The 13,902-nt window shown below is 31.1% G+C and overlaps 1 protein-coding gene across 2 annotated transcripts in view; it reads left to right on the top strand.

Annotated features, from left to right (window-relative positions):
- Positions 1-13,902, top strand: part of LOC126734154 (SR-related and CTD-associated factor 4-like) — a 67,362-nt gene that overhangs the window by 41,533 nt on the left and 11,927 nt on the right. For both annotated transcript variants that reach the window (XM_050437683.1, XM_050437682.1), the window contains exons 19-22: positions 1,261-1,710; positions 4,693-4,836; positions 8,564-8,812; positions 12,297-12,656. In XM_050437683.1, the coding sequence (XP_050293640.1) occupies positions 1,261-1,710; positions 4,693-4,836; positions 8,564-8,812; positions 12,297-12,656 (1,203 nt within the window). The remainder of the gene's footprint in view (positions 1-1,260; positions 1,711-4,692; positions 4,837-8,563; positions 8,813-12,296; positions 12,657-13,902) is intronic.

The following is a 13,902-nucleotide window of genomic DNA, read 5'->3' as shown; positions in this document are numbered from 1 at the left end:
TATTTATGGGGGCGGTTAAAGGACATTGTATTTCAGACTCAGCCTACGACTAGAGAAGATATGAAAAACCGCATTCGTAATGCAATACATACCATACCGAGAACCGAAATTGAAGCTGCAGTTCTATCTACCCATGAGAGGCTTCAGCAATGCATAGAGCGTGATGGTCAGCATTTCGAGCATTTACGGGGGCATTAAAACCCTTTCTTTTTAAAATCGGTCCTTTATAGGGCCACAACTTACATTATAAAAGAAATTCGAAATAAGTTATTTTGTAGTTTTTATAAATATTAAGGGATTTCCATATAAAATTTTCTTTGGCCTAAATTTTAGGTTAGGATGAAGATATTAAGATGCGGTTTTCGCAAGCATATTTAGGCGTCATTAAGCTATTTTTTTGTATAAAAAAATTTATACCATTGCATTTAAGTTTTTTGAGAAAATTAGTCATTTGTGTCAGAAAGCCGAAAAAAGCCCTCTAGCGGCGAGATGTAAAACTAAAAAAACATGAAATATAATAATATTCGTAGCTTAATAATAGCTCTTTTCAACTAGCCCAAGTTTGATAAAATCGGCTAAGGCGTTTTTAGTATACAGGGTGTGTTTTAAGCCAACTTTTGAACACCCCCATCACTTTATTTTTAGAGATACAGCAAAACTATTCAAATAAAAAAGGTTCGGATTAGTCTCTACTTTAATAATCAGCTATTTTTTTGTTAGGTTAATTCAGCAAAATTTACAGAAACATCAGTTTTCTAGATTCAAGATTGCAGTTGCGCCCCTAGCGGACATTTTAGAAACTTGAAAATATTTTCCAGGTCATTCTCTTGGCCATTTTAGTAATAAATTTTTTTATCGCAAGCTTCTACGATGAATAGTTTCCCAGATACAGTACCTCGCATTCTTATTTGGCCACCCTGTATTATAAAATGGTATTGTAGCTATAAATATAGATATTTATCTTTGCTATTCACTCCATCTGTGAGGCAATGCTATTTTGAAATCCTAGGAAAAAATTATTCCGTAATTTTTGACCAAAAAGCTTGATTACATGTACGTAATTTTTTATGTATAAAATTCTGATTTTCGTCTTTAACTTTATAATTTTATCATACAAAGTATTTTTATCAACATTTAATTAAGCTCATTAGCTTATTGGCTATAAACACATGTTTTAGCATTTTTTCAGGCTTGTATTTGTATCATTTTATAATTTCTACCATTTATACATGTCAAACTTATGTAATCTCTAATTTCCAGATGATCTTTTCTCCGGACTACCACCGCCATCGAAGCCTCAGGACAATTTCAGATCTCCAGCGGAAGCGAGAAACCCAAGCCCGCCCGGAAACCCCAAACCGGCTACTCAGGAGGCTCCTCCAAATGATTCGGGTGCCTCTATGAATCCCGAAGGGCTTCAGGCAGACTTCAGTACCAAACAAGATAGTCAAGAAGCTTCTGCTATACAGCCATATATGTCACAAGGGTTTCCTCAGGACGATCAAGGTTCGCGGTACGGTTATGACGAAAGCCAACAACAACAATACGGATTTGGAACTCAAATTCCGTATGGATCAGAAGGACCTGGACCATTTCAACCCGATGGCCCTCCGGGAGGACCGTTTGGACATGACGGGCCACATTTTGGCGAATTTGGACCGCACGGGCCAGAAAGGTTCGGACATGACGGACCCAGATTTAGAGATGACGGTAAGTGAAGATATTCACTTTTTGAAAGATGTGCTGTTTTGATTTGCCTAAATGTTTTGCATCACGTACGATTTTGGCCTTTTTCAGAATAAGAACAAAAATGCTTTATTGGTTTTTTTGAACAGTGAGTAAAAGGCTATGGCCTTCGCGGAAACTTTTAATTAGAAAAAAGTTGGATGTTTATGCAGTCCATAAAGTTGCATTTAAAATAAAAGTCAAAATCCAACTAACAAACATAAGTGATATATCCCAAATTATACGTTCTTTGAAAGATATATAATACCATTAAAATATTTGTATTTAGATTTATTAACAGCACTTGGTATTTAGGTAGTCAAAGATTTTGAATATAAAAATAAAGAACATACCAAAATAGTTATGTAAGAAGTGTGTAAAATGATCATCTTTTAATTCATGAAAAAATTTTACCACTACCGAAGAAAACAAAAAAAATCGTTAGACACGGTAGTAGAAAAAATATTTTATTATTTTTAAAAAGAGAACCTATCCTAATATTCATACAGCATATCTACCTTTATTTATTAATAATTAGAAAGTTTTCAATGATGGCAAAATGGTTTCTGCAGCTTTTGTTTATAACAATACCTCAAATATATATTAAATAGTTAGTTAGATTTAAATTATTATATTTGACCATTTCATTGGTTTAGTGGGTAAAAACATTGGGTTTTTGTCTCATTTAAGATACAAGCTATCTTTACAAAGAAATTAATATTTAATAGTATAATAAAACCACATGTTGACTACTGTGGGTCCCTGCTTTAGTTTGAACAAAACAGATATTAATAAGTTGCAAGCACCGCAAAATAAAGCTATGCCAATATTGTAAATTGCCTCGATATAGAATGAAATTTTAAATATTAACTTCTTTTTTCTATTTATAAAATAGAGAATTTGCTCCATTGGTAATATACCTCCATATTTGCAGGATTTCCTAAAACGAAATGATGAAATTCATAGTTGTCAGACAAGGCAACAACACAACTTTTATGTAAGCACTATAAAAAGCTCTTCAACCTCTTTTGGTCTGTTCAACAAGAATTTGCCATTGGACAACATGCTGCCATATGACCTCTGAAATTTTTGAAATAAACGCAAAAGAAAACACTTATTACATTTTGCAACAGATTTTTAATGAAGTTAATAATGAAGATTCTATAGTCCCTATGTGTAATTTGTTATTACCTGACCTTGTATTAATAGTTAAACGACTACATTCTCTACAAAATCAATAACTTCGTAATTTCGATTTGTTAAACATGGACCTGGTTTTTTTCAGAAAACCGAAAGATGGCTCTATTTTTAATAAAAGGTTCGTAAAAATACTTGAGGCGTATATAATTTTAAAGGAATTTTTCTTTTTGTTTACAATTACTTTAAGGTACTCTAAATCCAAGGGTTAATTTCTTAAAAATATGACTTAGTTTAAAAAAAGAGTTTAATTAACACATAAGATATTTTAAATAAATATTTTTAAATATTATATACACAGACCATAACTAAAGTAAAGAAATGGTTACCATAAGATTCTTAGATGTAGTAAAAGGCCCTTTCTCCAAAAACCTCTTGACTTCTCTTAGTATTTTTTTTCCTACACACTTCCCCCTATAATATTAAATTAATAATTTATTATTAATAATTAAATTAATAATAAATTATTCAAAATGCCTTGGAATAATATACTTAGTAATAATAATATTGATAATAATTTAAATACATTTCATAATATTTAAGTGATATAATTAAAGAAAATTTACCTTTTAGTTTATCAAACTAACGAATATCCATATTATTTTTCAATTGCAACAATGTAGTTAACGAAAAGAATAATATATATGAAACTAAAAAAATAAGAAATTCTCAAAGTCATCCTAACCATTTAATGAAATTTAAATTTTGAGAACTATATCTAAAGCATTAATTAAAACTGATTTGATAACTATATAAATTATATACAAAGTGAAATATCAATAAATTATAAAGTATTTCGGAGACTTAAAGTTAAAGAGATAACTCTGGATTGTTATCAAGTAAGACACATTTATGTTTTCTTCAATTTGAACTGAAAGAGTGCGAGTTCTAAAGGCAATCCTTTCATATTTGCTAAAAATTATCTATAGAACTTTATGTTTATTATACATAACCAATCGCATCATAACGTCCAGGTCGCGGACGCTTGGAAAATGTCCAATGTAATTAGCTTTGTATTTTTGCCAAACTTTGAAAAGATCTTATATAAGTATTTACGACAAATTAATTTTTGATAAATATATAAACAACTTACTTATAAGCTCATATCATATGTTAATCGACAAGCATGAATAATAAAATCTTCTAAATCATAATATATTTCATTTTATTATACATTTGTTAATAGTAAACTTTATGTTGGGTATAATCTACTTTTTCTTTACAAACTATTAAATAACAAGAATGACTGTTGTAATTAAAATCCATGTCTAATAATTAATATCCTACCACGCCAGTTAACATTAGGTAAGGTATACCTGTTCTATATACCGTTTAGAAACACCAATAGCTGTCAGTCATCTCCTTTATGCAGAAATATAAAGTACTGTAGTGGGTTATATCTGTTTCTTTCCTTAATATTAATAAATAGATAAATAATGAGTCAAACCCTCCTCATACATTCTGCTCCACAAAATATTGTTGCCTCAACTGGAAGTAGTGTAATCACCCAGAGATCGTTAGATTTACAATCTCATTTATATAGAGTTCAAGCAAAATAGGTCTCAAAACTTTTTGGATATTGAGTTTGTGGTTCTATTGAATAGTTTAGGTTATGTCAATCCTAAGAATGGTTTAAAGGACATATATTATGACTAAAAAAAAATTTTAAAAATTTTAATTTTTTTTTAAATTAGCAAGTTAAACACTTAGTCAATTTGTTTTTTTTTTAATAATTTTGGCGCAATTATTACTATTGGATACCCATTTCAGGACCTCCATTTGAAGGTGATGGGTTTGGTAACACAATGATGAACGGTCCGCCATTTGGAGATTTTGGATCAGAGTTTGGTCCTCCGCCATTTGATGGGCCTCCAGAAAGATTTATGCGAGGTGGAAGAAGAGGACGAGGAAGAGGTAAAATATAATTATCAATAATATAAACGAAATATAACATAAATGGCATGTATATGGTATAATAATAATTTATTTATACCAAAAGACATAAATATTATTTAGAATAGTGTAACTTCAACAATTCCCTTAGAAGAAAACAAAAATTAAAATTAAACGGCGAATAATTTGGACCCTCTTTAAGAAACCTTATTTATAATGTTTTATACAATTTGAATCTAAATTTGAAATGTCAACATTTTGTTATGCAGCTATCTAATTACTTAAATCGTCTGATTGTTTTTTAAATTTTGGTAGAGTTTGGTTTAACTTTTTTTTTGTTGGAAACCTGCCATAAAGTTGTAGATAGAGTAGAAATTTCAAATCAATTTGACCTTTAAGCCAGTAATGTTGATGTTCTTACTATAGTGGTTTACATTTGCTATCTATACCTAGTGTTATAGTAATGAGAAGAATAATTGTTATCTATTTCGCTAAAAGGAGTAATATCTCGCTAATGCCGGGCCCAGACCAAGTAGACAAAACAATGACAATGCAGAAAGAGTTATGTTTAGCGACCAAATTGATTGGTGATAAATCTAGTGATTTTTGTCTAATATTTATTTTATTTCCAAATCCGGAGATTTGTGCCCTCTCGATCAAATAGTCTATATTTTGTAGTGGAGTACTCGATCGGTGTAAAAATATGTCGGGGAAAAAGACTGGAAGACCGAAAATACCTGTAAATTAATAGAACTGTACAGAGGACCTCTATTATTATGGGACTCTAAAAACAAATACTACAAAAATTAGTACAAGGATACTAACACATTAAGGCCAGCTGGATCAATCGGCAAGTAAGCCTTCTAATACAAACAGGCATATTAATTTTATCGCAAAAGTCAAAATAAAATAAACTCGGCGTAAAAATAAAAATTCTGTATAAAAAATACAAATTTAGCGTAAGAAAGAATGTACTAATAATATATGTCCGGGATAGTTGACAGATTTAAGAGACACTTCGAAGGTCTACACTTAAAAGTGAGTATATTAGTCATTAAGATATTAAGTTCTAACAAGTTTGCCTTACACCAGTTTCCAAGAACATCCATATCAGGATATAATTTTAAGAAAACTTTCACAAGAAAAATATCTCAACCCAATCAAAGGAGGCTAACTGCATGATTTCTAAATTATGATACAATAAATTATGATTGCAGCTAATTGAAAAGTGACATGTCACATTCATAAAACAAGTAGATAATGCTTAATATAAAACTTTTATTGTATACCTGGGATCTATGAAAGCTCTATAATTGCAGATTCAAATTCAAAAATAGATTATTTGCCAAATGTGTCAATCTACAAAGCTGTATGAAAAAAATATATATATTTTAAATGTGTAAATGTAGCTAATCTAAATGACAAATTGGACATTGGTCTCGCTATTTTTCATGTAACCGATAGCAATGTGCCCATTATATAAAAAGCTTATTGAAGAGCCATCCTTGAATAATAAAGAAAAATGCAATATGTTATACATAATTGCAATACATTATATACCTGCAACGTCTTAGAATATTTTTTCTATTAAATTTTTCTCGAACAAAAATAGTAAAAAACATGTAAAAAAAACTATACAAACACAAAGTCAAAACAACAAGAGATAAAAAAAAAGTATAGGTAACTCCAAGAAAGAAATTGAAATAAAAACCCTAATATTTTTAATGCTGACCGAGTTTCGGCAAATCAATTCAATTATAAATTGTGAGAAAAAAGTATATAGTTATATAATTATACATGCATACACATATCAAAATCAAATTTGAGCTTGCAAAAGCATACTCTTAATATGTTTGTGAAAGCCTCGCATTGAAAGAGATTTTACTACATTAGCAATGTTATTCTAAAAAGATGGAAATTGCGAGTCTGGTGGTTATTTTCGAAGGGAGTTAAACAATTTATTAGGTAATCAAACTTTTTACTCTTAACTTTTCTAAATATTAAAAAAACAAATGATGTTTTCTTCTGTTTTTTCCATATAAGAATATTATTAGAATTCAAAAAAGGGGTAATATGTTCCGGTATGAATTGTTAAAAGAATATCTCATGCAAGCGTTTTGAACTTTTGAATTTTTTTATATAATTTTAGTTTTATTGGCTTGAAGAGCAGTAGGATACACTATGTAGCAAAAATTAAAAAGAGTTAAAATTAGAGTGTCGCAAAGGTAATATTTAGTTTTTTGGGGCAAAGTGTTTTTGAAGTGATAAATATTTTTAAGTCATATATAGGCTGCCTTTATTTTATTATCAATATGCGATGTAAATTTTATCGAATTGTTGATTTTAAAACCCAACTTTTTAATATGTTTATTTAGTTATCTGTAGAGACACAAATTAAATTATTATTATCTGAGTAGCAATTTTGCTCAGCTTAAATCTGGATTGAAACTCCATACCATCATATCCCATCTTGAAATGATCAGGAACATTCATGTCTATTATACGTAATTTTTGAATCAAATTAGTGAATCAATTATAACAGAAAAATCGAACTGATATGGAAATAAAGCACACTCATCAAATTAACTATTTATATAATTCTCAACTTAATACAAATTACAAAGAACTGTTACTATGTGTGTTTTATCTTGGGCATGTGAGGTTCTAATTATACAGATACCCACATGACAGAAGACTGTATATTAAACTGCCTGGTAATTTTTCTTGTTAGTACTTTTCTTTCTATTAACGTTAACTGGAGAATGATATACCAAAATTAGTAACTCTGGGTTAACAAACACTTTAACAACCTATTGATCTAGGTGCCCTAAAGAAAACTTGTATAGCATTAAATATAGAATTTTAAAGTTATCTTTCTGTAACTCGTGGCATTTGTTTAGTTAGGATGTCTTTTAAACTTCATCTCATTCAAACAGGACTTATTTCCAATAATTGAACTTTGTTGTACTTTTGTCCATATGATATTTACAGTTCGCTAGGTGATGTTAGGAAGAAACTTTTAAATAAACCTGTTTTAAACCTCTTGAACTGTAAGCTATAGTGTTTTAAGAAGAAAGTAGTGCATTTATTATAACTTTAATAACTTTTTTTATATAAATTTACCACTAGATGTTTTTTTGGAAAATGTTTTGTACACCACTAAACTTTCCTAAAATAAAAATTATCCTTAAGGTTATCTATTCATTTTATGACAAATTAGGCTTCTGGACTTTTATATGCAAGACACCTAAAAATTTTAAAATGATTCTCATCTGTGGTGAAATGTTAGTGAATGTCTCATATCTTACCTTATTTTTATCGATACTGCTTTAGATATTTTACATAACGATCCGATAAACAATTAAAAATTAAAGTCCTGTTGTTTTCCATGAACTTGGACGCTCATGGAAAACAACAGTTTTAACAAAATAATTAAAGCAATCTCAATCAAAATGAGGTCAAAATACAGAAATTGGTCGATAATTGGTTGGACTTAGACATTTCTGTCACAATTTTTAAATAAAGGCTTGCCAAAACCCTGCTTCAAGGAGTCTGAACAATATCTATTGTTCGTTTGTATATTGTCCTTTTTCAATTGGACAATATCCTTCCTAACATGTTGTTTATTAGAAATACCTATTTATGATTTTCCTATAATGTCCATCAAAGCAATACCCGAAAAATCACTTCCAGGAATACCTAAATTTATCCAAAATATAATGAATTGTTATAGACAAATTATTGTTAGGTCGCGGAAGAGGAGGCAGAGACGATTTCTTCCCTCCGCGCGATGAATTCGGGCCGCCGCCAATGATGGACGATGGCTTTGGCCCCCCACCGATGATGGACGAGGCTTTCGGACCGCCAATGGGAGATGACTGCTACGGACCTCCAATGATGAGAGACGATTTCGAGCCTCCAATGAGAGGCGACTTTTTCCCTAGAGGTGCCAGAGGGCGTGGTAGATTTTTCAAAGGCGGACCAAGGGGTAGAGGAGGTAATGCAAACTATATATTTCCATTTAAACATTTTATTTTATGAGTTTGTTTTTATCTAATGGAAGAAACTAATTATTTTGTTGAGGTCTTATTAATTTTAAGTTTCATGTTATTTCATAAAAAATGTTCACATACGTCAAAATAATATACTTCCTAGTACTATAAGCTTAAGATGATTTGAGGTTTATGGTTTAAACCGTAAACAATGAATATGGACATTAAATTAGTTAAAATTAGAACATAACAAAAAAGAATCCAAAAACATAATAAAAAACTAAACTAGAATTAATAATAATTAGAAGCTATCTTTTAAAAATTCGGAGACTGAGCAGTAAGATTCATGTAGCAGAAGATCTTGCAGAGCAGAAGAACTGCTGATCTCTTCTATGGAAAATATAAGTTTTACAATTATATGTGATCTATTTGGGGTTTCCACGTTAAAAAGTGGTCCACATGTACTCCCAGAATGCAGTAAGTCGATAAATTGCACGTTGCATTGTTTCATTACCAGTTGCGAATGCAGTGAGGCATAAACGATATGCCTAAATAAATATTAGAAAGTTTTATGTTAGGAAAAGAAGTGCGTAATAGAATTCTGCAGTGTAGAATTGTTTTACGCACAATTTTCTTTTCATGAAGTAGGAAGTGAAAGTCGTAGATGTAGAAGAAAAAATTAAAAGCAAATTAAAGGATACAAAGTCTCAAACGAAAAAGTGGTTTTTATAAAGTCAAAACAAATCAATATCAAAAGTAATGCAGAACAAAGACTAGGAAAGAAGTTTGAACTTGAAGTAAAAAAACGGCAAAAAAAACGAGATTAAAGTTAGGAAAATTGCTAAAAACAGAAAATAGAATTGCAAGTATTAGTAATTATTTTTTGTGAATATAGGCCAAATAATGGTAAAAAAAGTTTGAAAAAACAAGCCAATATATAAAAAATAACTTTTCTATTTTCTCAAATCCAGCTCAAACAAATGACGGTATCAAAGATATAAAATCTCTGTTCTTCGGGGATGCATAGGATCTCAACTATAGTGATTAAAACTCTATATATTCATTTGCTTAAACCGCTCTGCCACATTATAAATAGGATTTTTTAAAGGGATTGTTCAAGACCACTTTAAAACATCTACAGCAACATCTATATATAAAAATGCAGGGAACAAAAAAGACATAACAAACTATAGGCCCATAAGCGTTATAAATAATTTAGCAAAAATATTCTAAGAAATGTGTCAATGAAAAACGTCTTAATTTTTTCAGTTGCAAATAAAGTCTGATCCTTAAATCAATTTGGGTTTATCAAAAAATTAAGTACATCTGATTAAAGAGGTAACAAGTGATTTGGATAAAAATGGAAAAAATCTTGGCAGTTTTTATTGACCTGGCAAAGGTCTTTGACACGATTTCCCACGAGTTGCTGCTTGATGTGCTACGGTGACAAGGGAATTGTGTCGAATGTCTTTGGCAGCTACCTTACTGGGAGAATCCAGTACATCAAAATTGGTAAAGTGTTTAAGTGACCCACAGGAAGTTGCAACAGGAGTCCCACAGAGCGCAATATTGTGTCCCTTGCTATACAATATCTATATAAATACTCTTTGTAACATTGTATAAATGAGAAAATATTAGCATATGCAGATGATACCGTGATAATCTTTGAAGCCAAATCTGAATTAAGAACCGGAATGAATAAGGTCAAACTACGAGGTACGTCCAGAAAGTAAGTTCCATTTCTATTTATATCCACTGCTTCGCTGTGATCGCAGCTTCGCGCATGCACTACAGACACTCAATATCAAAGAAACGTGTGCCAGTTTAAGATCGCTGTCAGCCACGTATGCTTTGTTGTGGTTGTTTACAATGTCGGTGTTGATTGAAAATCCCGCCGCTTGTGAAATTAGATCTGTGATTCGTTTTCTGAATGCTAAGAAAGTGAAACCAATTGAAATTTATCCAGAAATTTGCGAAATTTACGGACAAAACGTGATAAGTGATTCAATGGTGAGAAGATGGGTCCGACAGTTCAATGAAGGACGTAGTGAAGTGCACGATGAAGAACGAAGTGGGCGTCCATCTTTGATTACAGAAGAACTGGTTCGAGCGATTGATGAAAAGCTAAGGAAAACCGTAAGTTTACAATTAGTGCTCTCGCTATGGAATTTTCCCAAATCTCACAATCACTAGTTCATGAAATTATTCCCGAAAAACTGAAACTTCGTAAACTTTGCTCACATTTGGTACGAAAAATTCTTACTGAGAAACACACAACAAAACGGATGGGTAGTGCTTTTCAGTTTTTAATCCGTTATGATGAAGGCGTCGAAGATTTTCTGTCACACAGGCGCCAACCTTCTATGAAGAAGGCATAGAAAAACTTGTGTCACGCTATGATAAATGCCTGCAAAATTTCGGCAGTTATGTGGAAAAATAGTTTAGGAGTTGTAGATTTTTGTGCAATAAATATTTTTCCTGTATCTGTACACAATTTATTTTTATTACCAAACGAAACTTAGTTTCTGGACGTACCTCGTATGTTTAGATTTCTTTAAACTAACTGTAAATGAAAACAAAACTAACTATATAGCATGTACAATAAAATCAATAAACATACCCAATTTTAATCAAATAAAAACAGATTTATTTAATGTACCTGTCAAAGAAGTCAGTCAAAATATTTCGTATAATTACTGACCAAAACCTGAAATGGGACCAATACAGTAATTATATACGTAAAACTTTCGGATTCACAAATTCTCTAGATACTCTATCTCTATTTACTCTGAGAATTTCTAAGCCACAAACTGCTTGTTACTTTCTATAAAATTCGGTAGTTCAATTCAATCACTTCTATGGAATAATAGTCTGGACGGTGCTTACAATACTCATATTGACTCGTTAAAAACAATACAAATTTACCTAGTAAAAGTTATTACAAAAACCTAGATTATACTCATAGACTCATAGGTTGTATAATACTGTAATAACTAATATTACAACAATATATATTTACACCATTTGTAACTTTATCTTTATAAAAACTTAAATAAAAAGCAATATATTAATCGTAGATGCAGTACAAGAAATATCAGAACTATCCCTTTAAGTATGTCATTGCTCTGTCATTGCTCACTGACACAAACATTAGGCAAAGATTTGTAGTTTATTTTGTTCCAAAAGTCTATAACTTAAGAGACTAAAAAGTCAAATAATACAAAAATATTTGCAAAGAATTTATTTTAATTTTTGTTAATACTCAAACATGCTTACTATTAAATAGCTTTATTGATTGTTACTTTCATTTTAAGATAAAACATAGAACCTGATTGAAGAAACTTTGATTAATGCCTGCATTGAAGTACTTTTTGATTTTTAATACTTTGTCGGGGAGACATTTGTATTTTCATAATAAAGCCCCTTTTGATTTAGTGATAGTGATAATATTTTTTTTTCAAAATTGAAAAATTGTATTTTAATTTTCAGGTCAGTTTAGAGATGGCTTTAATCCAGAATTCGACGGTCCTCCGGAATTCTTCCGGGGCGGCAGAGGTCGTCCGTTCGGTGACTTTAGAGGCCGAGGACGTGGTTTTAGGGGCGGACGTGGACGTCACGACTTCTTCGATGGTCCACCGCCGGAATTCTTCAACGGTCCGCCAGGATTCGAAGGTGGTCCCCCAGGATTTGAAGGAGGACCTCCGTTCGAGGGTGGCCCACCGTTTATAGATGACGCACCGCCGGCAGAGTTCGATGGTGGCAGGGGCCGAGGTAGGGGCGGCAGAAAAAGAGGCCGAACGTCACGGTGGGGAGGCGAGGATGGACCGGAAGAAGAAATACCAGTTGCCCGTAAGTAATTTTTTTTGTTACGTAATTGATAAACTAAGAAAATACAGAATTACCAGATTTTTTTATTTACAATCTTGAAGCCGTATATTCGAAAAAGGCGTAAACTTTTAGGCTTTTCATTTTGTTCTGAATGAAATTAAAGAGTGGCTGCTAATTTGATTAGAATATCGGGGTTCAAAAATATACCGTTGACTCCTACTACGATAAATTAATTAGACCATTAAGCCCCATTGTGCACAGCTCAACGTTTTTAAGAAGTGATAAAGGGAACAGGATCGGCTTGAAAATTATTCTAAATGAAACTTACTAATTAATTAAAGAATAGTATTTTAATAGAAAAGGTTAATAAATACAAAAATAAAATACACACATTTATATATTATTATTTTAATAATATTGCTTCTCCAAGGTAAGGCAAAACTAGTAAAACCAGATAGTATATAAGGGTAAATAAAGTTAATAATAAAATAGACGCATAATATAGAATACAAAATATAACTCATATATTCCTTATAAATTCAAACATTGTTTGTTTAAAAACTTATTCTACCTTACTTTAAATTTAATTCTGTTTCACTTTCACTATCTTTGTCTAAACTTATTATTAATGATTGAACATTGGTATTTATAGACGCGTAAGAATTTTCTACCTTTAAAACATGTTGTATGGAGTTTTTACAACTATCGGTTATAATATTATTTACTATACTTTTTATTAATTCTTCTGCAGATGCATTTAATGTTGGGGAAGCAATATTTCTTCAAATATTTGATTTTACTTGATGCCATATAAGTTCAATGGAATTAAAAACCCAATAATATGGAGGTAGGCGCAACACTGTATGCCCATTTTCCAGTGCGAGTTTATTACATACATACTCTTTATTTATTTTAAAAGTTCTCGTTTTTTTTTGCGTCTTTTCAAAATATATGTTATTGTCTACCATTGTCAATTTCTTCTTTAGTACTATTACAACAAGGTAACTTGACTACTTGACGACTATGGTAACTCGCATTATCCATAACAATAACACTATTTTTTGAAATATTTTTAAGAAGCCGATATTCAAACCAATTTTCAAAAAGTTGTGAGTCAGTGTCTTGGTGGTAATCCAGGGGAGAAAGTGCTATATTTTTAGCAGAAAGTACTAGACAGTTTGGAACAAAGCCACTTTCTGAGCCTGCAGGAATAATTGTTATCCTCTTTCCTTTATTTGAGGGTGCATTAGTGTTACATTTTTTGAGG

The sequence above is a fragment of the Anthonomus grandis genome, chromosome 3 (assembly GCF_022605725.1).
Source record: "Anthonomus grandis grandis chromosome 3, icAntGran1.3, whole genome shotgun sequence".
Taxonomy (NCBI): Eukaryota; Metazoa; Arthropoda; class Insecta; order Coleoptera; family Curculionidae; genus Anthonomus; species Anthonomus grandis.
Note: the sequence above shows the minus strand (reverse complement) of the source record. Positions and strands in the feature narration are given on the sequence as shown.